The 26,091-nt window shown below is 44.6% G+C and overlaps 1 protein-coding gene across 1 annotated transcript; it reads right to left on the bottom strand.

The window, feature by feature from the left end:
• Positions 1-4,055: 4,055 nt before the first annotated feature.
• Positions 4,056-8,867, bottom strand: tsr2 (TSR2 ribosome maturation factor). Its single transcript, XM_080733169.1, has 5 exons — positions 8,762-8,867; positions 8,232-8,322; positions 7,660-7,751; positions 6,806-6,961; positions 4,056-6,179 (listed from the first exon to the last, which is right to left on the bottom strand). Exons 1-5 carry the CDS (start codon positions 8,852-8,854, stop codon positions 6,054-6,056), a joined length of 558 nt encoding a protein of 185 aa, XP_080589295.1. The 5' UTR covers positions 8,855-8,867; the 3' UTR covers positions 4,056-6,053.
• Positions 8,868-26,091: the final 17,224 nt, after the last annotated feature.

Below are 26,091 nucleotides of genomic sequence, written 5' to 3'. Positions count from 1 at the left end.
ATAGCTTCTTGTAAAGCCAGTGGGCATACTTTTTGGTGTGATTTCTGGTCGTTAGAGTTGGCACAGACTTTTAGAAGGAGACCTGGTCCACAGGCGTCTGACAGTTAATGGATGATTTAATTTATAGCTGTGATTTATATTTTATAATGATGATTTATTTAACCATTGTATGAATGTTCTGGCAACTAGTTTGCACTAGTCTGATCTAGTACATCAGTATGGATCGCAATAGTGGCTATTGGAATGTACCGCTGATTCACTCGGACACTGCTCCTGTTCGACTGCATTTTAAGGGACATTTGCTCAACGCTTTTGTTGGGGACGGAAAAGAGGACTTCTCACATTGGTGTGTAGGCTTTGAGAGGGCTGCGGAAGCTGAACCTAACGAGCACTCTTTGTCTAAATTGCTACCTTTATTCCTGGGTGATGCTGCTTTTACTTACTGGGAGAGTCTATCCAACGTAACAAAGAGTGATTACACAGCAGTGAAAGAAAAACTAAACGTTTTTTTCAGACGCATCCGCCTGCCTGGTGAGACACTTATTGTGTTTGCTGGAGAAATTAGCAAATCAGTTGACAAAGCTTTTCCCACATATGGATTAAATGCCAAGGCAGAGGAAAAGTTCCAGAGATTCGTTGGCGGAATCGAGCCATGTCTTCAGCTGGGTTGTCATGAGCAAGGAATCAAAACAATTGAGAACGCTCTTACATTTTCATTAAAGACTGAGAATTCCCATCGTTCCAATTGGATGTTTTCCTCTCCTCACACTCTGCAGTATTTCTCACAGACACCTGGCTTACCCACAATCTCTCCTCTGGCCCCTACTGTGTCCATGTCTGCCACTAACCTCAGCGTTCAATCTGCCCACTCGGAAAAAATAAGACAAATGCAGCGGACACTGGAAAGTCTCTCAGAGCGCATGGATCACCTACAGCGTCAGGTCCAACAGCAGGAACGAGAGGCACAACGCAGGTCCCTAAACTACATGTCTCATCATCAGAGAACCATTTCTGACGGTACACAACGCAACATTAATAATCCCTCCACAGGGAATGATCACTATCCCACCTCACTGACCTCAGGGATACTCAAGGACAGACACTCTCATGAGAGTGGCCGCTGCTCAAAGTGTAGCCTTTCCTGCACAGCCCCAAGAAACAGTGGGGACATTTATGGCGGGCCAGCGGCCTCCACACGACCCGGCCCCCCACCACAAGACCACAAACAACGCAGAACGCAGCCACTCTTTGGACCACCGTGAGGGCCAACTGTCTTTTCAGTATCCTCCACGGTCACGGAGAGTGCATTTTCATCCTCCTGCACACAACACTGAAGTTTAAACCCTTTCTTGTATGTTTCTATAGGAACCATAAAGTATTAATGACAATGTTTATTAAGGTAGGAAAATCAAATGTAAAAGTTCGGGGGAAATGAATAAAATACTATGGAGAAAATATTGCTTTTGGTACCATAACAGCGCAACTAGCAGCCAAACATAGGAACTTTTAGTTCTGTGTTTGTTTCATGTTGAATCCAGTTGGTACCATAACAGCGCAACTAGCAGCCAAACATAGGAACTTTTAGTTCTGTGTTTGTTTCATGTTGAATCCAGACAACTGGAGCCCTGGTTCCTCCACAGTATCAGTCTGGAATTCGGCCCATAGGGAGCGAATATGAGAATTCAGAAAATGACTAGTTTAAAGTCTTGTTAATGTTGCTATTAGTGTCCGGTGTGTGTTTCCCTTTTAGTGTTTTTTTCCCTATTTCTATTACTCTAGCCTTGAAAAAAAAAAGTAAATGTTAAATAAGAGACATGTGCCAAGAGAGCCTGAGAGGTGGTATAGTGGTCTAATGATTAGTTCTTCGGCTCAGAGGTGCCATGCCATGTTCAAACCCCAGTAGTCTCATAGTTCAATGATGTACTACTTTGGAATATTCTATGCAAACATATACATGGGTGACTCAAAATGTCTTGACTCATTATTAGAAGGTCATGAGATCAAATCCCAGCACCTCTGCATCTGAACAATTAACACTGATGGCTTGATTTGTCTCTCCTTTAAAAGGCCATTGTTATTGACAATGCATTGAGCGCTTAAAGTTAAATATTTAAAAAACTACAAATGTTTTCAAAGTAAAGATCCCAAGCATGCATGTCCACAGTAACGTGGAATTTTTGAATTGCGAATCAAGTTGCTTGGTTAAAGTATGTAGGAACAGCGAGGTGCCAAAGTTATCAGATGTGGAATTTAAAAGTTAATTATCTCCAAAACTACAAAACGTTTCAAAGTAAAACGTTCAAGCATGTGTGTCGGCAGTTAGGTGAATTATAAAAAGTATGAATGGAGTTTCCAGGTGAACGTGTTTTTTTTAGGTGCACAAATCTGCCATTGAGCCCCATGTTAATTTTTCGAATTTTGTAAAGACTATATCTCAATAACCATGAAACATTGCAAATATTAATTTTCAGGCAAACATTTCCACAGTAAGCTGAACATGATAAAGTTTGAACGGTGTTTCTAGGTGTAAGTTTGTAGCTCTAGTAGCCTGCCAAAGTTTGTACTTTTTCCATTGACAATGCATTGGGCGCTTAAAGTTAAATATTAAAAGTTAATTAGCTCCAAAACTACAAAACATTTCAAAGTAAAATCACACATTAAAATTGAACCTTACTGTGGACATGCTTGCTTGCCCCTGGTCGATAATTGAATTATCTGTATTTTGTATTGTGCAATTCGTAACTTGTATGAACTTACAGATCTGTAACTTGTATCCACATCTGTGTGTAAACTTAAACATTTTAGAAGGAGATTTATTTGTGACTCTCCACCAATTTGTGTGTGTAATTATGAGACGTTTTACCTAGCTGTTTATCATATGATTCGTAATTTACCTAAAATAATAAAATAAAATCGCTTATGCAGAGTAATTTGTATTTGTGTCTCTTAATGTACAACTCGTTGGTTAGATCTGTAACTCATACACATCTGTGGGGGGAGGGGGGGGGGGGTATGTAATTAGAACACTCAAAATGATCTGTATTTTGTATTGTGCAATTCATAACTTGTATGGTCAGATCTGTATTTGTAAAAAAAAAAAAAGATTTGTATCTGTATTGTGCACTTAGTAACTTGTATGATCAGATCTGTATTTGTAAAAATGATTTGTATTTGTGTTGTGCAATTCGTAGAGGTGGAAAATACTCAAGTAATTACTCGAGAGTAGTTTTTTGAGTATCTGTAGCCTACTTTTAAAGTATTTTTTAAATGCTCTACTTTTACTCTTACTTTTGAATAATTTAAATAGTAAATACTTGTAGACCTATACTTCGTTACTTTTCATTTGGACAATGAGTAAGAGTGTAATTTAAAGTGAAGTAAATTCAGTTTTACATACTGTAGCCATGGAAAGCAATATGGGACTGCTGGTTGCCAGCAGGTAGCAGGAGTGCAGGATTATGGTTGAGAGACCCATCTCCTTCAGCTCAACCTCAACAGTTCTGCGCCAAGTGATCTCGAGGCCGACCTGAGACTGTCGATCGTTTCCTTTTCCCCGGTGGTGTCCATCTGAGGGCCACTTAAGATATCTTCGATGAAAAAGAGGTGGTTGCTCATCCCTGTAAAAACAACCAACTACCATTATAACCATTATTGTTTTATGTTCGTAAAACCTTTCTCCCCGGTTTGTCAGAATGTATCCGTTATAATTCATATTAAATTGTTGTTGATTCATTCCTTGTTCAGTTTTATTATTGACTACTGTACCATAGTATGTAACCAAAGTCAGCACCAGTCAGTAACCAAAGGGTGTGCCATCTTCTGGAAAACCTGTACACACTATAGTCTATTCTACTAACAAGGGCCCTGACTAACCTGCCAGTAGGTTGGCACTAGCAATCACTGATATACATTTTGATTACAATATTTTCAGTGAACCAGCTATGACATGTGTGCACATTAGAAATGTGCACATGGTTGTTCAGTATAATGCTAGACTATCAATTAACAGATTTGTTTTACAGCAGGGCTTCGGTATAAACCAAAGGACAACAGGATCAATACATTTGTTTAATAGAAAAACAATATATTTATGTTCAATAAACAAACTGCACGCGCACGCACGCACACACACACACACACACACACACACACGTGTATACACAGTAAAATCCTTAGCATTCATGTATTCATTTGTAACTTTAAGAGTGCACAAAGGTAACGGTCCATGTAACCAAATGGACTCTTACAGATTTGTATACTCCGAGTTAAAATGTACGTACGCACGCACGCGCACGCACACACACACACACACACACACGTGTATACACAGTAAAATCCTTAGCATTCATGTATTCATTTGTAACTTTAAGAGTGCACAAAGGTAACGGTCCATGTAACCAAATGGACTCTTACAGATTTGTATACTCCGAGTTAAAATGTATGTTTTGTTTTTGTGTGTGTTAAAATATAAGTAGTAAATAGCTTGGTAACCCGGGTCCCGTTCCTGACGATCTTTAATGTCTCTCCCCCTCTTTTCAGCTCAGAAAATATATTTTCAGGTTAGGATACCAATTTCATTCAAGCAGAACTCATTCAGGATAAACAAGTGAAATTGATTAAACAAATGAGCAGACAAAGTTGCAACACTATAAAAACACTAAAATGGGTTCTCTATACTGATTGGATGAAATTGGTGAATGGTGACCCACCTAAAATACATGTTTATTAAAGAGCAGGAGAGATGGGGAAATCCCTGTTAAATATAAAATAGCAAACATTACCATCAGAATAGAGCTTTACGTCTTGTTTTGTTTTTTTAACAAAAACAAAAGAAAAAAATATAGAAGGATTTTACTGGGTAGGTCATGTTTTTCAAAATCCAGAATCAATGGTCTAACTACAGATGCTTTATTATAGGGATGCACCAATATATCAGCCACATACTGTATCAGTACCGGTAAATATCGGCATTGGCAAATAAAGTTACATTCACCGATGGCAGTTAGGGCTGTCACGATATGACATTTTACATGACAATTAATTGTCACTCAAATAATTGCCGATTAACGATTTAATTGTGTTTTTTGTCGTTGATAATTACATTTCTGTTTGGCTTTTAGGCTTTGAAGTTGTACATGGTAGATATGACACATAACCTAAATATACAAAGAAATTACTGACATATTTGACAACTTACTACTTAAAAAATTACTTTGATAGTGGAAATAGCCGATCTACAAGCTATCGCGACACGTTGTGAGCTTGTAGATCTGCTATTTTCACTATTTTGGACATTTTTCAACATTCAAGATTATGACGATTATGACAAAATAATTGCGATAATGTCAAATAATCACGATTAGACGATTATGTAATAATTGTGACAGCCCTAATGGCAGTAGCTGAAATGTATGAAATGAAGCATCAGTTTTGCGCTGTTTATGTTGGTGTGTTGGTTATCTGCAGTCTGCCAAGCAGCGGATTCTGAAGATTATTATTATTTTTTTAAATGAAGATGTATTTGTCTCAGATGTACAGGCTCGCAGTGCGACACGAAATGATGCGCTGTGAGCTTGTAGATCAGATTTTTGAATAGCCAATGCTAACATTTTAAGCGACACAGATGCTTTCCCGGATTTAAGGTTAAACATCGGTATCGCCCCAATAATTTCCATATTGCTGCATCCTTAGTTTATTACTGTCTGTACAGTACTGTAATACAGAGGCAAACAACCTCAACTCTCTTGAGTAGCGAAACCTCAAAGGTTATCATATTGTTGGTACAGAAATACATTCATTACAGTTCATATGAATATTAAACCCTAGACTGTAGAGTTTATTTAACTCTATATTCGCCCCTGGCGCAAAGCAGTGCTCAGTGCAGTGCAACGGTCATTCCCATTTTTCCAACCGAGTTGTAACTTTTACGCCTTGCTGTTATAAAGCAGATTGTCGTTTCATCTGCTTGAGCTCATCTTATTTGTCTTTCTCTGTCCATTCTCCTCCTCTTCTTTTAATTTATCCCTCTCGTCTTCCATGTGTCCTTCTCTTCCTCATTTCTTCTTCCTCACAACCGTCCATCCATCATCTTCCTCCTGCGTTGGGGGTGGAGGCGCACATGACCTGGCCTCGGTGGTGGCGCTAACAGAGGAAGTGGCCGGGGCCTCACAGTCCATCAGCTGGAAGAGAAGAGGATGTGGGAGGTCAATCATTAGACCTGGGATTATTGAATGCTTGCGCTGCGAGCTTGTAGATCTGCTATTTTTGAAAAGTTGTGAAAATGTGGTATGAGAACCACTGACATGGTGGTCTCTCAAGAACAGACTAACTGAGCTCCAGTTAAGTGAAAAGGACCTTTTCTTTGACGATGGCTAGCCAGATTGCTGACATAGAAACATGGGTTTTTCAAAAAATCTTAGAAGGATTCAAAAGACACTTATAGAATCGGGTCAAAATTTTCATGATTTTTCAAAAATAGCAGATCTACAAGCTCGCAGTGCGGCACTCGGTGCCGCGCTGTGAGCTTGTATATCTGCTATTTTTCAATAGTTAAAGCATAAAATAATGATACACAAAATGTGTACCCATTCTAAATGGGTTAAGTAGAGAAGTGTGCTCCTGGGAGCGCAGATACCCATGGGTCTGCAAATTTGGAAACCCTATCGTTGCCTGAAAAAATAGAGACATCTTCATCACATTCAGTTTCAAATACGTTTTCTGTATTATTTCATGTGGCAGGCTTTACAGGATTAATACTGAAAGGTTGTCCACTCTGTAACTGCCGTAATAATGTTGACTGACTGACCTCTGGCTCTTCATCACTACTCTCCTCTTTCTCGGCCGTGACCTTTGCCCTCCCACAGGTGTTCTTCTTGGCTGTCAGTTTGTCCAGTGTCTGTCTCACAACGTCCAAGGCTCCCCGTTTGTAGTCCGCATACAACTGACACAGAGAGACAGACACCTACAGAGAGAAAGGTAACGGATTGTATCTATATAAACATCCATCATTTAAAAATAATATAAAACATAGGTTCCAGTATGGGGTTACCCCGTTGAGACCGATTCTACAAATGCCTTCTCATGCGCGCGTTCAACCTGGATAGTTTGAGCGGCGCGATTACATACAAAGTGAAGGCAAAGACGAGACGACGCGCGACCAGGTGCAAACGATGTGAACGGTCGCCTCGGTATCTTCGCCCCCCAGTTGGAAAAATCCAAGTGAAGTGACCTTCGCTTTTCTCCCACTCCAGCCATCGCGTCCTGACAGCCAATCAGCGTTGATGTCCGGAGACACGGAAATGTTTTGGGTGTTGGTTTTTTCCAGGCGTTTTGTCTTGATTCTGACGTGTCTTGATTCTGACGTGTCTTGATTCTGACGTGACATGATTCTTTTCCAACCCTGACCAGCATTTTCCCATAATGTTCAAACATAGCAGATGTACAAGCTCACAGCTCGTAGATCTGCTATTTTTTTGAAAAGCCAACGTGAAAATCTAAAATGACACAGATGCTATTCCGGTTTTAATGTGTTAAAGCAACCACTCAGAAGTGAAATATTTCACAGTATTTCTAATCTATGTACTGCTTAGTGTGTGTGTGTTTACTGTATGAATGAGTGTGTACTGTCTGTATGTTATGTGTATGTGCAGAGGTGTGTACCTGAGGCAAACTCCCATCATCCACAACAGTATCAAACTCCTGGTCCATCATAGTAGACAGGAAGTCCTCCATCTCCTCCTGCTGGAGATCAGCTGGGATTACCACGCATGCACACAGTACAAAAACACATTAGTTTGGCTGGCAGTGGCTACCAATACCATGATACTGTAATCTCTGTAATCTTTCTATGTTCATGAAAGAAGTTCAACATGTTTCCTTACAAAGACAGACACACTGTAGTCTAGAAATATATAATTTGTTCACTTTCAGGGTTACAGACCCATCAAGGGTCCATTCGGGCCCCTGGTGGGCCCGAACCATCGATTGATTGATTGAAGACTTTATTAGAAGTTTGCATAGGAAAGGTTCACTGGTACAAGAGATCCTAGAAAGCACTTGGCTTATTTGCACAGGAAACCATTAAAGTATCTCATATAACATTGAATGACAGACAGATAGAACACAGTACTATGCAGCAGATACAGTCAGGGGAAAAAATAGTGCAAGAAAGGTTTGTTTTTACCAGACACTGAGAAACAGCACAGTAGGAGGTGGTTGCCGTGGTTACCTACCGTTGTCATGGAAATACTGCTGGATGACATCCACCAGCCAATCAGCCTTCTGCTGACCGTACACTCCTCCAAAGCCATTATCAACAGCAATCTGAAACATGAACAACATGTATGAAAACAACAGTTTATATCCATATTATTCCTGATCTATGGTCTAATGGAAATGGTGAAGTTAGGCATCACATGGGTACAGCTCTGGAAAATGCATTTCAAGTTGTCATAAACAGTAACACGTGGATGAGCAGACTCATTACTTGCTTTAAATGCTTTGGAGAGAGAGAGAGAGAGAGAGAGAGAGAGAGAGAGAGAGAGAGAGAGAGAGAGAGAGAGAGAGAGAGAGAGAGATAGATAGAGAGAGAGCGTGTGCAATCAAGGCTAGTCTCTACGTAGATATAGTAGTTTGTTTGCATAGCTAGCCAAGTAGCATTGGCTGTGAAACACATTCGAAGTCAATTAAATGTAGCTTTAAAACAAACCACACCGGCATTTCCATTACAAACAGGCCAGATAAAACTGAGTTTATAAACTACCTGTAAAACGGGCCAGTTGTCTAGCACAGCTCGAACAGCCTCTGTAAACAGTTCACGTGCTGTACAGGGAGCCGCCATGTTGGATCCAGTCATCACCAGTAGAAGGACGATCAATGACTGAGATCCGCGCAGCCGTGACCAATCGAACGAAGAGCAGAAGTTCTGCTGCAGAACCCCGCTCAAACTCGAAGATTATATTATTTCATTTTTTACGAATGATAGCCTATTTTCTAATTATTACTACGGATAAGATTTTCATTGTGAATTTGTATGCATTTAAAATCGCAGAAACATCGTAGAGAAGGAAGGGGAGGAGAGAGAGAAAAGCTGTTAGACTGCTGTTATTTTACCCCTAGATGTCGCTATAATCCTGCTGTTTTACTACTAGAGTTATAATAAGTAGGTTTTACTACTCGTAGTAGAAGAGGAGTTTTCTGAAATTCTGACAGGATGTTAACATACTCTATGGCTGTTAATAATACACTGTATAGTACTAGCCTACTACTACTACCGAGGCCTTCCAAGGGGGGGGGGGGGGGGGGGGGGGGGTAGTAATAATACTACTACTACTACTACTACTACTAGCCTACTAATAATAATATTAATATGCACAGGATTTAAACTTGTCATAGTTCATTGTATTTTGTAAGTAGGCCTATAGTGATTGTAAAATAGTGGAGATCCCATCCTATCCCATCATAGGCTTGGAGGCCAGCATATCGATAACATCAGGGATCTCCATATCCATAAGCATAAAAGGGACAGTCAGACAGACAGATACACAGAGTGGATTTATAGATGTTTGTGTAGAGAACCACTGATCTGACATCCAGGAAGGTACTGCACTCCTGTGAGTCGATAGGTCAAACACAGACACGAATGATGTGCATGCACGCACGCACACATGCACACAGACGACTGTGGATGTGTTTTGTCTTCAGAATCAGAACACAAATGATTAAATGTACTAATCTGCCTCTAATGTGATTTACTGAGAGCCAGGTTATAAAAATGTATATAATTTGCCATGAGACAGCAGGAGACAAGAAAACAGATGGAATAGCCCAGAGAGACAATCAGGCAGACAGCAGGACATAACAGGACAGATGGAACAGCTCAGGAACATTCAAACTATTCAATCACCCAAATGTTTTATAAACTCTTTAGAGAAACCAGCATATCATATCATAATAATCATATAATAATCCAAATGTTTACTACAAAACTTAAGTCACTAGATGTGCTGTCTTCCAGATCCCATGAATTACAGTCAGAATCTTTGGAGAATTATGTTCAGATTCATCTATGAGGGGCTCCTCCCCTCATAGATGTTTTACTAATAGGCCTATCATTGTTTGCCCCAAGGAGTTGGTTAGTCACAGTATAGTTTACCTGATGTGAACAGTTAAACTACTCACGATGCTGATAATTCCTTGTGCCAGCACCAGCAGAGTGCACAAGTAGCCTATTGCGTTTGGTGGCGTATCTGTCGCGTATCTGTTTGCCCAGTGTTATTGCGACCGTAGGTTGCAGTTTAGTATGTTAACGGTCACAGCTTGTTCATATCTCTGTCTATAACGCCTGACACTGTGGTTCCCCTGACACATCACTGTGACATCATAGGTGACATCAATGAGTGTCAGGGGAACCACTCTAACAGAATGGGTTTGCCGCTCTTACATCACACTCTGACTTCACTGTGATGTCAGGGGAACCACACTAACATAATCCATTTCATGCTCATACATGGAGATCCCCGATGTGATCGATATTAAATTAAGCTCATATCTAACAGGACTTCATATGGGAATGCCAATATATGGAGGCCACATTGGCCCATATCTGTGTGGCTGGTTCTACAGACAGGGATCTCCATGTATGGGCATAAAAGGGATTGTATATAATGTCAGGTGTCACAACTTTCAATAACTGAGTAAGCATGTTTGGGCTCTCACAGCATATCTCCATATACAGTACATGGATCTCGATATATGGGTACCAGGGGTCTCCATATATGGGTAACTTGGCCGATATACATCACTGGCCAGATGGCCAAGACATGGCGCGACCTCGCCCTAGAGCATGTCGCCCTGAGGCGTCTTACTAGTTTATATCAGGTTGCACTTGTTGATGGTGACGTCACCAAAAATGCTGGTCCCTGATTGGCTATGGCTACTTAGCCAATCAGGGCAAACAGATACGCGACAGATACGACACCGAATGCAGTACTTCAGCACTCTGCTGGCGCACAAGTAGGCCATGGTCACGAGTGCACAAGTTGCAAGTTGGCACCTCGACTAGAGTGCAGTTTAGTTTGAACTAGAAAGATGCATGCCCCCTTATTAGTGTGGGCAACCACACTAATAAGTGGGTATGGATCCAATTCATGGGGACTGGATCCAGGCTATACAGGTACAATGTAACAGATGTAATGTTGTAATGTAACAGTAGTAATGTTGTAATGTAACAACTAAATTAAAACAGTTAAACACATTAACTCTCTATGGCTCGGTCAAAAACACACACACACACACACACACACACACACACACACACACACACACACACACACACACACACACACACACACACACACACACACACACACACACACTATTGTACAGTTGAATGAAAACATAAGAGCTGTATAAATTCACACACGGATCGTACTGAGCATGCTCCTTTTCTGTTATGGCTCATTGTTCAAGGGAATAAAAGACATGCAGTTCTGATCACAAGTGTGACTCCTTTAAACACAACCCTCAATATTTACAGTAACAATAATAATATACAAAGGTTTCTTCTGGGCGCGTGCAAAGCAAGAACAATACAATAACATCACAATGACATCATTCTGACTAGTTTGGCAAGGTACACTTACAGTACTATGTCAGTGTTATGTCAGTAATTCAGTACTATATCAATGTTAGTACTATATAAGCACTACATTCGTACCATATCAGACCCCATCAGCACAATAGCAGCACACACAGACATGCACTCATGCACACATAGGTGCATAGTCGCTCGCACGCACGCACGCACGCACGTACGCACGCACACACACACACACACACACACACACACACACACACACACACACACACACACACACACACACACACACACACACACACACACTCGGTACAAATCGGGTAAACACTTCCACTACAAGAGGTCTTGCTGATCATGAGCGTGGTGTGTTCACACCTGATCCATAAACAGGTTTTGACAAATGGATCAGGAAGGAGAAGATGATTTGAGGAGAAGAGACCAGAGTGGACTGCACTAACCGTCATTCACAACATGGAGAACGAACAGCAAGCAACTGCAACACTGTACTGTATGCATGTAAACAAATGACACTATGGCTATGATCAGACTGGCAGCCCCGCATCACATTTGTGGTCTATCAAGATTGGAATGACATTTGTGGTCTATCAAGATTGGAATCAGGTCTGAAGTGACAGCAAAAAAAAAAAAAGAAAGAAAAAAAACTTCAGATTTGAACCACATTCCTAGGTGGTTTGAAATCTGATTCAAATCTAATTTCTAAAGATACATCTCAGGACATTTGGACACATACTGTAAGCCTGATTTATACGTTATCATATATAATGGTGTCGTTCACAAGAAATGTATGAAATTACATAAATAATCGCACACCTATGATGTTATTTTGTTACCACAGCAACCAGTGCAGGTAGGGGCGACAACGTCTGATTATACAAATGTTAGCCCGAAAGATCAAATTTGATAAACAACTCGAATTTGCCTGAATGCCTGCAATAAACAAAGCCTTTGACCTAAGGTGAAGACCTGCAGTATGTGGGTTGCATCGTGCTGGTCATTTAAGATACGTATTGCCCTGTAAAATAAAAAGCATTTTAATTTTGCGTTCGCTGTGTGTGTGTGTGTTCTAAAGACAGGAAGGAAACAAACAATAAGAGATCACTAATAATGAACTGAGTGGCTTATAAATCAGTCTAAACGCAAACAGTTGACATTTAACTCTACTGAATAGATTTCCTTGGATTCTTCTAAAGTTCACCTGATTATCTTACTTGGATGTCAGCCTACTACAAAGGGACCTTTTGACCAACAATTGAACCCTCTCCAAAGAGCACCCGTTTCAGTTTCGGAGAATTACGGACTCACGTAGTGCTTCCTCGTCTCTTAATTCAATAAACAAAAAAACAAAAACAAAAAAGAAATCAAGCAGGTGCATTGGAGAGAAACACGGAGAGAAAAGATATGTGATCAGATGCTGCTTAATGCAGCCTTATACAATAAATATGAACATGTACTCTAGTTTATAATTGTACTTGAATTAATTGAATGCAAGCTTTATATGAAGATGTCTTTTATAATTGCAAACATCTGCAGCTGAGCATGTTGTTTTCTTTTTGTCTCTAGCCAGGCACGTTAGCTTAGCTCACAACAGTTGGGGATTCATGGAAAGTGTAGTCAAAATAGGAGGAATTCTTAATCAGGTAACTAAAATCACAAGACAAAACTCCAGAGGAGTAAACCATAATTACTGGGACCTGTGTTAAAGAACCAGTTGGTTACCATAGTAGCTGTGCTTCTCAATAAAAACGAAGGATTTGTTCATTCAATAACAATTTACATGGCTGGTTTGGCCTTGCAAAACTCACATAATTTTCAAAAACTGCTGTTTTTAGCTCAGATCACATCATGTGTATGTGAATAAGCTCTTGTTAAGAAGGACATCACGTGAATGGAGACAGTATAATAGGTTGTCGCATCCAGTCCTCAGTCCATCCATGTCTCCATCAGACTCTCCTGACAGGGTGACACATCAACAGTCAAACGGTTTGGACAGTTTGTGCAGATCTGGACAATTCCATTCTCCTTGTATCCTTTTCGGTATTGGTGCACTTTGAAGCAGGCCTCAGATCCATGTCCAGTTCGGGGACCAATCAGGATGGTGTACTGTGTAGATCCCAACGCAACCAATCAGAGGGAAGCTCTCAGTGGACCACAGCAGAGGTGTGTGTGTGTGTGTGTGTGTGTGTGTGTGTGCGTGCGTGCGTCTGCATGTGCGTGCGTCTGTCGGTGCACGTGTGTCTGAACCATATAATCTCCATGATGATGTCTTCAGGTTCCAGTCATTTCAGTGTTGGAGGTTTAGTGACCTGCAGAGATAAGAAAATCCATTGGCTAGATGTTAGGGTTAGGGGTCATGAACAGGGGTTAAATTGGAATTTGTAAGGAGGGGGGAACACTAATCTAATAATCTTGGAGCTTGGAGGTTAGGCCTATTAAACGGCCAATAATTGACTATTTATGTAAAACATAAACTGAGGTCAAAGTTATTTACAACCCCTTTAATCACATATTCAGACATAATTCCAGTAACTTTCTTTCGCATTACATCGGCAACCTTTTCAACTTTAAGTAGTGGAGAGGTACAGTATTAAGTTATTAACAGTACAGCTGGGAGAAGCAAAGCAGGCTGGTGGGTCGTATTATGGTACAGTATGCATCATCCATTCATTGTAAACCATTGATGACAGCCAGGTGTTTCATCTACCCATATGTGGTGCTCTTACACTTTGTTAAAGCTAGTTTGATTCACTTACTAAAGTGAAACAAACTAGCTTTTTAACTAGAATGCATGAGACAAACAAGGAGATCCCCTTGCTAGAAGGCCGTCGCTGTGATGTTACTGATGCGCCGATGAACTGCACTGCATTAGAATGAAGGACATGTTGATATATGAGAAGATAAGAGAAGAGAAGGGAAGAGGAGTTAGATATCCTGTTTTTGGAGACCAGATAAGATATCGATAGAAACCTCTAAGCCAGAATGGATCATCACCTACACCCACAGGAAGTATCCATCCCATAATGAATGTTTTCTGTCCAACTAAGGCCAAAGGTCATAATTCTACAATATCACACATTAATAATTCATAGACACGCATGTCCTGTGTACTGAAATCAATCAAAATATGCGGAACACATTTGCTGTCTGAACGAGGAGACTCCAATCCATCTAACCATTTAAGATCATTTCCATCCTCCAAATAATCTGATATTGGAGGTCAAACGTCACCAAACAATTTTAAAGGAAAACCATGGCCAAATCTATTGATTGACTTAAATCTACAAACTTATAAAGCTGTACATAGATACCTACATTTAATCTCAATCTCATTTCCATGTTCTTCCATGTTACAGGTACTGTACATGCTGTATGCATGAATGCAAATGTCTGACTCAGAAGGACCTGACACAACAGACTTTATGCTGCCTCTCCCTTTAATTACTGTAAGTCTGTGTAGTGTCCGATTCAACACAAATGGCTCTGTGTGAATGGACGAGGTCATACTTGAATTTACACTGAGCGAGTGAGCGTGTTGGTGATGCTTCTATTGTCTTGGAGCAGCCTCCCGAGGTGTTTGGAGAGAGAGATCACTGAAAACCAGTTCTATAATTCAGCTTTTTATTTAACAACGCCATTTTACTACCGTGCCAGTGGTTCTCAACCTTTTCAGGCCGCGACCCCCCAAAATAATCATATTTGAATCTGGGACACCCCACCCTATGGGGTTTTGCATGGTCGCATCAATGGGAGACTGCTATGTTATGTGGAAACAAATAAATAAAAAAAGATCACATCTGATCCTCGTATATCACACTGTAAAGTGGACGTAGTTAATTTTGGCACATTACACAGACACCACCCCTCCTCGCCTTATCAAACTGACTATTTGACTATTATGTGTGTATTATGTGTATCTGAAACAGACATTCTCCTGATGAGTGCTACATGTGTCAAAGTATAACACCGGACAATGACAGATCTCCCTTGAAAATTTCCAGGGTTCATGGGTGAAATTCACTTCTCAAACTGGTTAGCCAATTCCATGTTTTTATAAAGGCCAATAGGGAAAGGAAAGCAGGAGGGGTGTTTAGTGGAGATATAGAGGGATGAAAGAGGAACAAAAGTAATTTACACTGAATGAGAATAGAGGAAGTGGAAGACGGAGAGAAGGGGGAAAATAAGGGGAGAAAATAGAAATGTGGGGGGTGTGGTTTGGACTTGTAAATGATGTATCTGCTGCAACATTAAGACCCTGGTACAGCCTGGATATGAACTCAATAAAAACAACAGGAGTGGAGATGATGGGAGGGAGCAGAGAGGTCAGGGGAGGGGATGAGAAGAGAGAGATCAGGGGTGGGAGAGGAGAGAGATCAGGGGGGAGGGAGGGGAGGAGGGGAGGGGAATGGAGGGGAGAGGAGAGAAAAGAAAAGAAAAGAGAAATCAAGAGAGGAGAGGAGCGCCTTTGTCAGGGAGTCCTGAAAGCATGCCTGCAGTCTGCTCATGTTTAGTAATAACCAGAGACCTAGAAACATGACAGGCAGAGAGACAGCTAAAAACACCCTCATAGTAGATCTCTAACATTGATGTGGAACTGGGGGCTAGAACCCACACAGCCTGGATTTAATGGACCACACTGTATATCTGGGTGCCATCTGCATTTACATGAATGTCTGCTTTATTCAAGCAGCAACATGGCTACAAATGGAAAATAAAATAGGGCCCATGATAAATCCTTTTTTTGTAATCCAAGACAGAGATGAATGAAAAGAAGGTGTTCCCTACTGGGGTAAAAAATATATTCATCATATATTAATGATCAACCTGTGTGCTTACATTTTTGTATTGGATTTCTATGAAAACATTAGTGTTGCTCCATGCCAGAATTGAGTGCAAACACTCACGCACGCAAAGGGATAGGTGTGTGTACAACTGTACATGTGTATATGTGTATAACAACAACGTATACAGTATGCAAGTACTTGATTGATTGATTGATTGATAGTTGATTGATTGATTGATTGATTGATTGATTGATTGATTGATTGATGGAAGATTTTTTTTTGCATAGGAAAATATACAGTTTCAGCGTCCCGGAAACCACACTTGGTCTCACTGGACCTTCATCAAGAGGGTCTTACATCCATGGTGCAAACATCTCATATACACACACCCCTTCCTGGTCACAGGTGTGAGACAATCACACTCCTCTAGGAGTGTCTCTCTGTGTGTGGTTAGTCACCCTAACCTGACCAGGACATGATTCTGTGATATCATGACCTATAGGCCCACATATTTTGTTCATGAAATAGTTTTTTCATGATTGTCTCTGAATTTATGTCTTAAAAGGCATACATACTGTGCAGAACTGTGCAGAACTATTTTCATCATACGGACACGTATGATACGGCATGAAATGCATCAAAAACTTCACAGGAGAAGCTTCAGTAAACTTGCTTTCCATTTTCACACTCCCTGTCTACACTCACCACCAGTCACCACCCTACGGCTAGTGAGCCGTCATTTTGCCCTGTGTTTTGCTATTGAGCTTAAAATGGACAAAGAAAAAAAAACACTTAGCATTCAGCAGCAGCAGAATAGATAAGATGACTCAAACTGAGTCAGTGCCAGCTGAACCAGATGAATAATGTCACTGAGTTTCTTTAAGGTGTCTACACACCAAACAGCCTACAGGAGACTACTTCTGACTGTACACAGACTGCAAAGAACTGCAAAGAACTGCAAAAAACTAAGCACTTTTATTTTTTCAGACGACGCCGACTGTAGTTACTGTATGGCAGTGGTGCCAGGTCTGCTCGTTATAAGCAACGTTGATCCTGTTTTCCTATAATGTTGCTAGTTGTGGGTTGCTTTTGTTTGGGCTTGTTTCTGAAGTGTAGTTGCTTATTTGGCCTTGCTTTCAACATTATTTTATAAAATAACTAATGTAATAGAGCTCAGAGGTGAAACTGGTCGCTGCTTTTGGGCTTATTTTCATAGACCTGGTCGCTTATTTCACTCACAGAATCTGGCAACCATACCGGAGCCACTGTGTGTTCTCCGTGCAGAGGAGAAGGGGGAAAAAAAGAACAACAACAACACGGGGAGCTGCTGCACTATTTACTAGCTTTGCTTTGGATCAGATTGGAATAGGAACTGAGAGTTGTGATTGAGAATATGGTATTTAGTAAAAATATGCGACGGGAAAATGTCTCTGGCTTATTTTGGCTTGGTTTTGCAACAGTAGCAAACTATTCTACAACTCCCTCAATCTTACCGACGGCCAGGGGCGACTGTACAAAACTGAGCAAGTCCAGTTTTCCAGTTTTCGGTCGATAACGTTCCCGACCCGCTGCCGAAAACCTGACGATGAGCTCCCGTTCGGCAAACGACGCTATCCGCCGCCTTCCGCCGCCGAATCGTCGCCGAATCTGTGCGGTTAAAAGTGGCCTTTACACAGAGTGACAGTAATAGAAAACTGAAATGACCCAGAGGTGATCTAAAGGTTATATAAGCCAATGAATGAGCTTCTGAAACATGAATATATACTATAAAATGTATAATTAAAAGGCAAAGAGAGGACAATAAGAGATACACTCTAAAGCAGAGGGCCTCAGAGCATATCTAGGAGGCGGCGGATGTGCTGCCCAAACCTAATTAAAATACATACGTACATTTCTTCATTGAGACTGATTGGCATTTTGTTTTACACATTTCTATTTTGCAGACAAATGACTAATTAATCAAATGCTTATAACAAGCACAAATATGTGCCAATAAGTATTATTAACACGTTTACAATGATGATTTGCAGGACTGTCAGACTGAAAACAGACACAATTCAATCTAAATATAGACAAACTTGATAACAAGAAAAGGATAAAGAGCATATGCAAAGCCCTTTGAACAGCGGCGGCTCCAGAGAATTGGGACAGGGGGGGCTATGGGGGAGCTGGCTTTTTTTTTAGAGCGGGGGCTAATTCATTTTGGCAACAAATAATAATGAATAGTACTAATATGACACAACGTGATTCACTCGCACCTAGGTTATGGATAACTGAACAGACCAGATCATTGGCAGTTTCCAGCTCCAAATCTGAGGACTGTAGGTGAACGGATAGGGTTTTTGTGAGGCTGAAGATGCTTTCCAGCATAAAAAGTATGATTTTATTGTATGGTTTACATAGAAGTCAGTCAATTGTCTTTCACATATTCATATACATTTTATTGATTTATTCCTTAAATATTTTTCATCAGTATTGGGTTTGTGGGGTGGGGGGGCTTAGGGGGTGCTACGCCTTCATCAGGGGGGGCTAAAGCCTCCTCTAGCCCCCCCCCCCTGGAGCTGCCACTGCCTTTGAATAGCAGAATAATACATGTGGGCCCTGACACAAACGGTAGGTTCCGTACGGAACCATTGTTTACTTAGATATGGAAGGATGACCTCCCACTTGGGTAATGACGCCCCCTGGCGATCATTCAGAGAAACTACTTCAGCTCCCGTACTAACGTAGGTAGGAAGGGCCTGTCACTCAAACCGGAGTGACCCGCCTCCAGGCTATATAAGCCCCCGGAGGCGGAAGTAACATCCTCTTAATACCACTCTCTGCCACATTCAGTGAAACAGAGGGGCATTACGTGGGAGGTCATCCTTCCATATCTAAGTAAACAATGGTTCCGTACGGAACCTACCGTTTACTGTCAATATTCCAGGATGACCTCCCACTTGGGATTCTTAAACTCCCCTCTAAGCCACAACCTACTCTCATACCCCCACACACCCCTCATACGGGTGAGCACAGCCCAAACGGGCGTGACCCATCACCCAGAAGGTCCCAGGCCCACCGGACCTGGGTGTGAAGGCATGAGAAATTAAGGAGAGACCCTGACAGACCGAAGTCCGCCTCATTCAACTAAATGAAAAGGACAAGTCCGCCTTATAAGTAAGACACACTATATAAGGAAAACACAGGGTCCCCCCCAAAATACCCCAGGTGGCTACATGCCCACCTGTGGGAGGGGAAGATCCGACTCCTCTATGACGTAGAGGAGGCAACTGCACCCAGAACCGAATGCGCTAGCGAAGAGGATTCGATATCCAGGTGATAGTAGGCTGCAAAGGTAGAAGGCGAAGACCAATTCGCCGAAACACAAATCTCCTGAACGGAGACTCCCTTTGCCAGTGCCCACGAAGTAGCCACACCTCTAGTGCTATGGGCTTTAAGTGCCGCCGGCACTTCCACACCCGCACTAGAGTAAGCCAGCCTAATAGCATCCACAATCCACCTCGAAAGAGTGGGTCTAGACACCGGCTTTCTGACAAGAACATTGCCCATTTCTACAAAGAGCTGAGAAGAAGCTCTAGAACCAGCAGTCCTGTCACAGTAGGCCTTCAATGCCCTGACAGGACAAAGGCAATTCAGCCGCTCATCCTCCGCCGAGACAAACGGAGGAGGATGAAAAGCCAGAAGAACAACAGGCTCCTTAGGAACCACCATGTTCTTAGGAACAAACTTAAGATGAGGCTTGAGCAACACCTTGAGATCATTGTTCATAAACTGCATGCACTCCGCAGACACCGAGAGAGCTTGCAGGTCACCAACTCTTTTAGCCGTGGCCAAAGCCAGCAAAAGAGCCGTCTTGAAACCCAAAAGTTTCAAAGGCATCCCTACAAGCGGCTCAAAGGGAGCCCGACATAGGCCCCCTAGAACCACCTGCAGATCCCAAACTGGGAACAAAGACCTAGTCACCGGCCTCAAACGTTCAACTCCTTGCATGAACTTGATGACCTCCGGGACTTTAGAAGGTGCCTTGCCCGCCACCCCCAGGTGACAGGCATTAATAGCCGCCAAATACCCCCTAAGGGTAGAAAATGCTAGACCACTTCTCAAGCGGTTCTGCATAAATTCCAGAATTTCCTGGGCTGACGCCACATGAGCCACCACAGGTGGAACACGCGACTCGCACCAGTCCTCAAAGGCATTCCACCTTCCATCATAAGACGCCCTCGTAGAGGGCGCCTTAGCACTCTGAATGGTATCAACCACTTCAGAAGAAAAACCGGCTGCCAGCAGGTTTAACCTTTCACGTGCCAAACCCACAGGTCTAGGACCTGCAGGCCTTGGTGGAAGATCTCCCCCCTGGCCTGACTCAACAGGTCCCTGCACTGAGGCAGCTGCCAACCCGGTTCGCAAAGGAGAGGGGCGATCGCCGATCTCCACGTGCCCTTGTAGGGAGCCACCAGGAGCATCTCCAGACCGAACCTCCTGACTCTCTCCAGAGTGGGTCGGATTAAGTCGAAGGGGGGAAACGCGTACAGTAGACCTCTCGGCCACGTGTGCGCTAAGGCGTCCAACCCCAAGGGAGGACTGCCCTTCACCGCGAAGAACAACGGACCCTTCGTATTCTCCGCTGACGCAAACAGGTCCGCCACTGGCTGACCAAACTTGCGAAAAATCTGGCTCACCACCCTGGGGTGGAGAGACCAATCCTCGTAGCGAGGACCTCCCCTGGACAGGAGATCTGCTCCGCTGTTGAGGAGACCTGGGACGTGTGAGGCCCTGATCGACTTGAGGCGCGACAAGCACCAAACCGTCAATTCTCGAGCCAGACGGTCCAGTGGCAACGACGACAGGCCCCCCTGTTTGTTGACATAAAACATGGCCGTCGTATTGTCTGTCCTGACCAGGACGTGACAATGCAAAATCCAAGGCTCGAAATGCTTGAGCGCCAGGAGTATAGCCATCAACTCCAAATAGTTGATGTGACGACCCCTCATCTCCAGAGGCCAAAGCCCCTGCGCTGTGCGCCCCTCGAAAGTGGCTCCCCATCCACTGAGACTGGCGTCTGTCGTGATCGACTTGTGGGAAACCACCTCGCCAATCGAGACTCCGCTGGTGAGGAACCCCTCCACCAGCCACGGAGACAGGGCGATCGCGCAGGAAGGGGAAACCGTAACCTTCTTGTACTTCAAGGAGGGCGGGATCCCGAGGGATAACATCCATCTTTGAAAAGGTCTCATATGAAACCTGCCCAAACGCAACAGATGTACTGCGGAAGCCATCATTCCCGTCAGTACCATGCAACTCCTGTAAGTGACCTCCTGGCCCACTTGAAAGGAGTCGAGACATTCCCGAAACCTGTCCACCCTCTCCTCTGAGAGACGGGCCGACATGTCGGATGAGTCCAGAAGGACCCCAATGAATGTAAGACGACTTGCTGGAGTCAGCATGCTCTTGCCGTGGTTGACTATGAAACCTAAGGCCTTCAGGTGAGCCAAAACCACTTGTGTGTGACGCGCCACTTCGTGGGCGGAGCTCGCTGAAATCATCCAATCGTCGATGTACGTCGCCAACCTGACGCCCTGCCGTCTCAGCGGGGCGATGGCTGCTTCGGTCACTTTCACGAAAACCCTCGGGCTCAGTGACAGACCGAAAGGGAGTACTGTATACTCGTACAGGCGACCCTCGAAGGCGAACCGAAGGAATTTCCTGTGTGGGGGATAAATCTGGACGTGCTGATAAGCATCCTTCAGATCCACTGAACAGTGGAAATCCCCTTGCCTGACCGACCGTAACATGGTGGGTACTGTTAGCATCCTGAAAACGTACTTCTTCAGGTACACGTTTAGTGCCTTTAGGTCCAGGATGGGACGTAGCCCCCCCCCCTTTTGGGCACCAGGAAATAACGGCTCCAAAATCCCATGCGGGATTGGGTCCTGTCCAGCTCCACTATAGCACCCTTGCTTAGCAATGAGCTGATCTCTTCTCTCAAAAGACTTGCTTTTAAACCACGTGCTCTGGTATGAATAACCCTGCTCGAAAGCGGGGGTATGTCTGCGAACTGTAACCTGTAACCCCTGGTTATCGTTCGAAATACCCAATGGCTCGGGTTGCATAACTTCCACTGGCGCGCACAGCGTGCTAGCGTGTTTTGAGCGAGAGAAACCCCACCACTGTGCTTCCGTGACGGCGGAGCTTTTTGGCGGCCGGACCGGAAGTGGGGAACCTGCGTATCCGTATCCGGAACGACCGGATGCGGAGCGCAAGGGTTCAATAGGCCGCATGGCGGAAACACCTTCTGGTTGTACCGCTTGACTAGCGGAGCTATTTTGCGGCGGGACCGGAAGTGGGGAACCTGCGTATCCGTATCCGGAACACCCGGATGCGGAGCGCAGGGGTTCAATAGGCCGCAAGGTGGGAACACCTTCCGATTGTACCGCTTGACTAGCGGAGCTCTTTTGCGGCCGGACCGGAAGCGGGGAGCTAGCGAATCCGTATCCGGTGAAACCGGAAGCGTTCGGTTTTGGCTCGATAGAGCGACAGGAAGAGCAAAGCGATTCGACTGATGAACAGACTCGCCCACAACTAAAGCATTCTCCCCTGACAGGAGAGGAACTTTTACGTTTAATACCTGCTCTAAGGCCTTTATGCTTGTCCCTTGACCCGGGCTCATAGTAGGCCGACAGAATTTCTGACTCAAGGTTAAATTCATAGCATCGCTCACGCGAGGGAAAATCCACTCGCGCGCATGAGGAACCATATAATTGTTTGACGTTAACATTACTGGTTGTTGATAAAACCTCTGACTGATTAAAGAGTCCTGACGGGACTCCATCATTCTTACAGGAGGCATGCATAAAGGATTCATATTGTCGACGCGAGGGATATCCCACTCGCGCGCTTGAGGAACCACATAATTGTTTGACATTAACATTACTGGTTTCTGATAAAACCTGTGATTGATTATCGAGTCCTGACAGGACTTCATCATTACTACAGGAGGCATGCACGATGGGGTCGTCTGTGCTAGTGCGAGAGAGTTGGACAGAGACAGACTTTGTTCTTTCAACATGTTTATTGCCGACACAGGAGGCATCAAAATTAACATTTTCATTTCCCCGACACGGGGTACCGAAAAACGCCCTCGTTTGGGGGGAGGGGGACCGAGAGACACCTCGGACCCCCGCCCCAGCACAATTCCCCTCTTCAGAGTGTCATTTGCGCTGTCCCCTACCGCGGCCACCGCGGTATGAAGACTGCTGCCTGCCATCCTTGGACGGGCGGCGCGGCTGAGCGCGCTCGGGAACCACAGCCTTGGTGCGGGGCCTGTCAGGCGCCCTGGCTGCAGAGGCTCCCCTGGAGGAAGACGAGTGCTTCTTAAAAGAAGCAGAGCGGCCCCTTTCCTTGGCGCGGGAGGAGCGGGACGTCCTCCTAGCTTGCTGCGGTTCATCCTGTGGCACTGTGGTGGACTCGACGATGTCCTTAGCCGCCTTGAAGAAGGTAACTCTACCCTGCAGCAGCTCCAAGCCCCCACCCATGAGGGTGGTGGGACTGTTCTCCATGTTTATGAGAGACTTGTACATCTCCCCGCGAGGACCTAGAGGCTTCTCGCCCACGTCCCTCTTAGGCTCGAGGTCGACATAGTCGAGCCAGCGGGCTCTCTCAGACTGGAGGTTGTAGTCCATGGACCTGCCCATCCACTTAACCGCATGCCAATTGACCTTCAGCATGATGTCAAATAGAGTGTTCAGTTCAGCTGTGTGCTCCCCCGTGGGCAGACCTTTGACCAGGTCCTTGGTGGAAGCGAGCAAGAGCTGGATCAGATTTAGGTCCTTAGCGGCCAGAGCAGCGGACCGGTAGGCGTTACGAGCCCTGTCCGACTGCAGCTTGTCCTCCAGGACAGTGAACCCCGGCGGGTTGGTGCCGACGGGGCCAACAAACGGCCCGTTTTTAGCCGTGCCTACATCTTTGTACTGGGGTCTGACGGAACTCAGAAAAGATTGTGCCAACAGGTGGTCCAGGTTAGGGCAGATGGACATGCCTGCCTCCGCACCGCCCACCAAATCCAGCACAGAAAAAGGCAGCTTCCTGGGGTCTTTATGTGTCTTCCATGAGGAATGGAGGGCCTTGGTGAAACCTTTCACCAGCGGCAGCCTGGAGAGGACATACGGGGCGGGAACCGAAGGCTCCTGCCCGGGCATTTCATCATCATCCTCTGCCTCTTCAGAGGGGAGAGGAGGTGGCAACTCCTCTCCAACTCTGGCCAGAGCTCTCATGTAGACTGTGAGATGATCCAGCATTTCTGCTGCAGAATCGACGTCCTCTGCTCCCGCTTCACTCGCTTGACTGGCGGGTGGAGGGGCAGTGGTGCCTGAGGAGGCCTGGGAGCTCCCTGCGGCGTCCAGTTGACGTGCTGGAGCCGTAGGGGCATTACCTTTCACAGTGACCGTGAGTCGAGAACCCTCGTCCTCGACGGAGTCCTCCTCCTCCTCGGCCGTGTATCCAGAGTATTCAGAACCAGAACCCTCGCTCTGACCGGAGCTCAGGTCCGACTCTCGCCTGAAGGTCTGGACTGTTTTGGTGATGCTCACGTCGAGGGAGACGTCCCCGACGGTCACATCCAAGCGTTTCTTTTTGGGCACCGCGCCCGAAGGGGAAAAGGCTACCGGAGATTTCGTCTGGGTGTTAGCCTTCTTGGTCGCCTTCTTAGCGGCGACTTCACCAGACCCGCCAGCTCCAGTGACAGTGGAGCTAGCTGCGGTCGGTTGCGCGGCAGGCGGTGTCTCATGTAGCACGGCGCCATCTTGACTTGGAATGGCGCGCTGGTTGTCAAGCGGATCTCCGGAAGGCAGCGCCGCACCTTGACCAACGGTGCGGGCCGCCTGGGGAAGGAAAGACTGGGCTGTGGGGTTGAGAGCAGTGGACCCACCTGGTGGAGCGCAGGCCCCGAGGCCTGCCCTGGCTAGGAAGAACCGGTGTATCAGTACATCGTGGTCGTAGGCCACGCAGCAGTCACAGAAAGGTCCTGCTCTCCCCTGAGGACTCAGTGCAGAGAAGGCGTGTGCAACGCCCATGCAGCCGACACAGAGATGGTGAAGATCCTGTCCGTCGATGAGTCCTGGACAGCCTGGACATTGCCTCGGCAGGAAGGCCAGAGGATCCATGGCGAAGCACTGTAGATAGAGTTAACCAGAAGCAGACGAGCTAACAAGCTAACGGCTAAGGCTAGGCCACGCTTGATTCGGGCAGGGCCTGAACAAGCGGTGAGCAGTGTAGCTAACGTTAACAATAGCAGACGAGCTAACAAGCTAACGGCTAATGCTATGCCACGCTTGCTTCGGCGGAGGCCTGAACAAGCAGTAATAATCCTTTGTTATAAAAGGAAATAACCGTCGATTTAGGACGGAACAAGAATAAGTATTCTTAAGTACGGGTTAATTCAACACTCGCCAGTGGGCGACTCCTAATGCCACCGCTTTAGGCTAATGCGCGAAGAATAATAATACAAAGGCTGAGTTTCAACTTATCTGAATGTGATATCGCAGAGAGTGAAAAGAGGATGTTACTTCCGCCTCCGGGGGCTTATATAGCCTGGAGGCGGGTCACTCCGGTTTGAGTGACAGGCCCTTCCTACCTACGTTAGTACGGGAGCTGAAGTAGTTTCTCTGAATGATCGCCAGGGGGCGTCATTACCCAAGT

This window comes from Nannobrachium achirus, assembly GCF_963921795.1.
Source record: "Nannobrachium achirus genome assembly, chromosome: 9".
Lineage (NCBI taxonomy): Eukaryota > Metazoa > Chordata > Actinopteri > Myctophiformes > Myctophidae > Nannobrachium > Nannobrachium achirus.
The sequence above is the reverse complement of the archived record's forward strand: the minus strand, read 5'-3'. Positions and strand labels throughout refer to the sequence as shown.

What these genes read in the sequence shown, in the direction of transcription:
- tsr2 (XM_080733169.1), bottom strand. Translation starts at nt 8,854, where the DNA reads ATGACTGGATCCAACATGGCGGCTCCCTGTACAGCACGTGAACTGTTT. An exon ending in ATGATGGGAGTTTGCCTCAG is followed by an intron (nt 6,962 to 7,659) that starts GTACACACCTCT and finishes TTCTCTCTGTAG; the next exon opens with GTGTCTGTCTCTCTGTGTCA. An exon ending in GTAGTGATGAAGAGCCAGAG is followed by an intron (nt 6,180 to 6,805) that starts GTCAGTCAGTCA and finishes CTTCTCTTCCAG; the next exon opens with CTGATGGACTGTGAGGCCCC.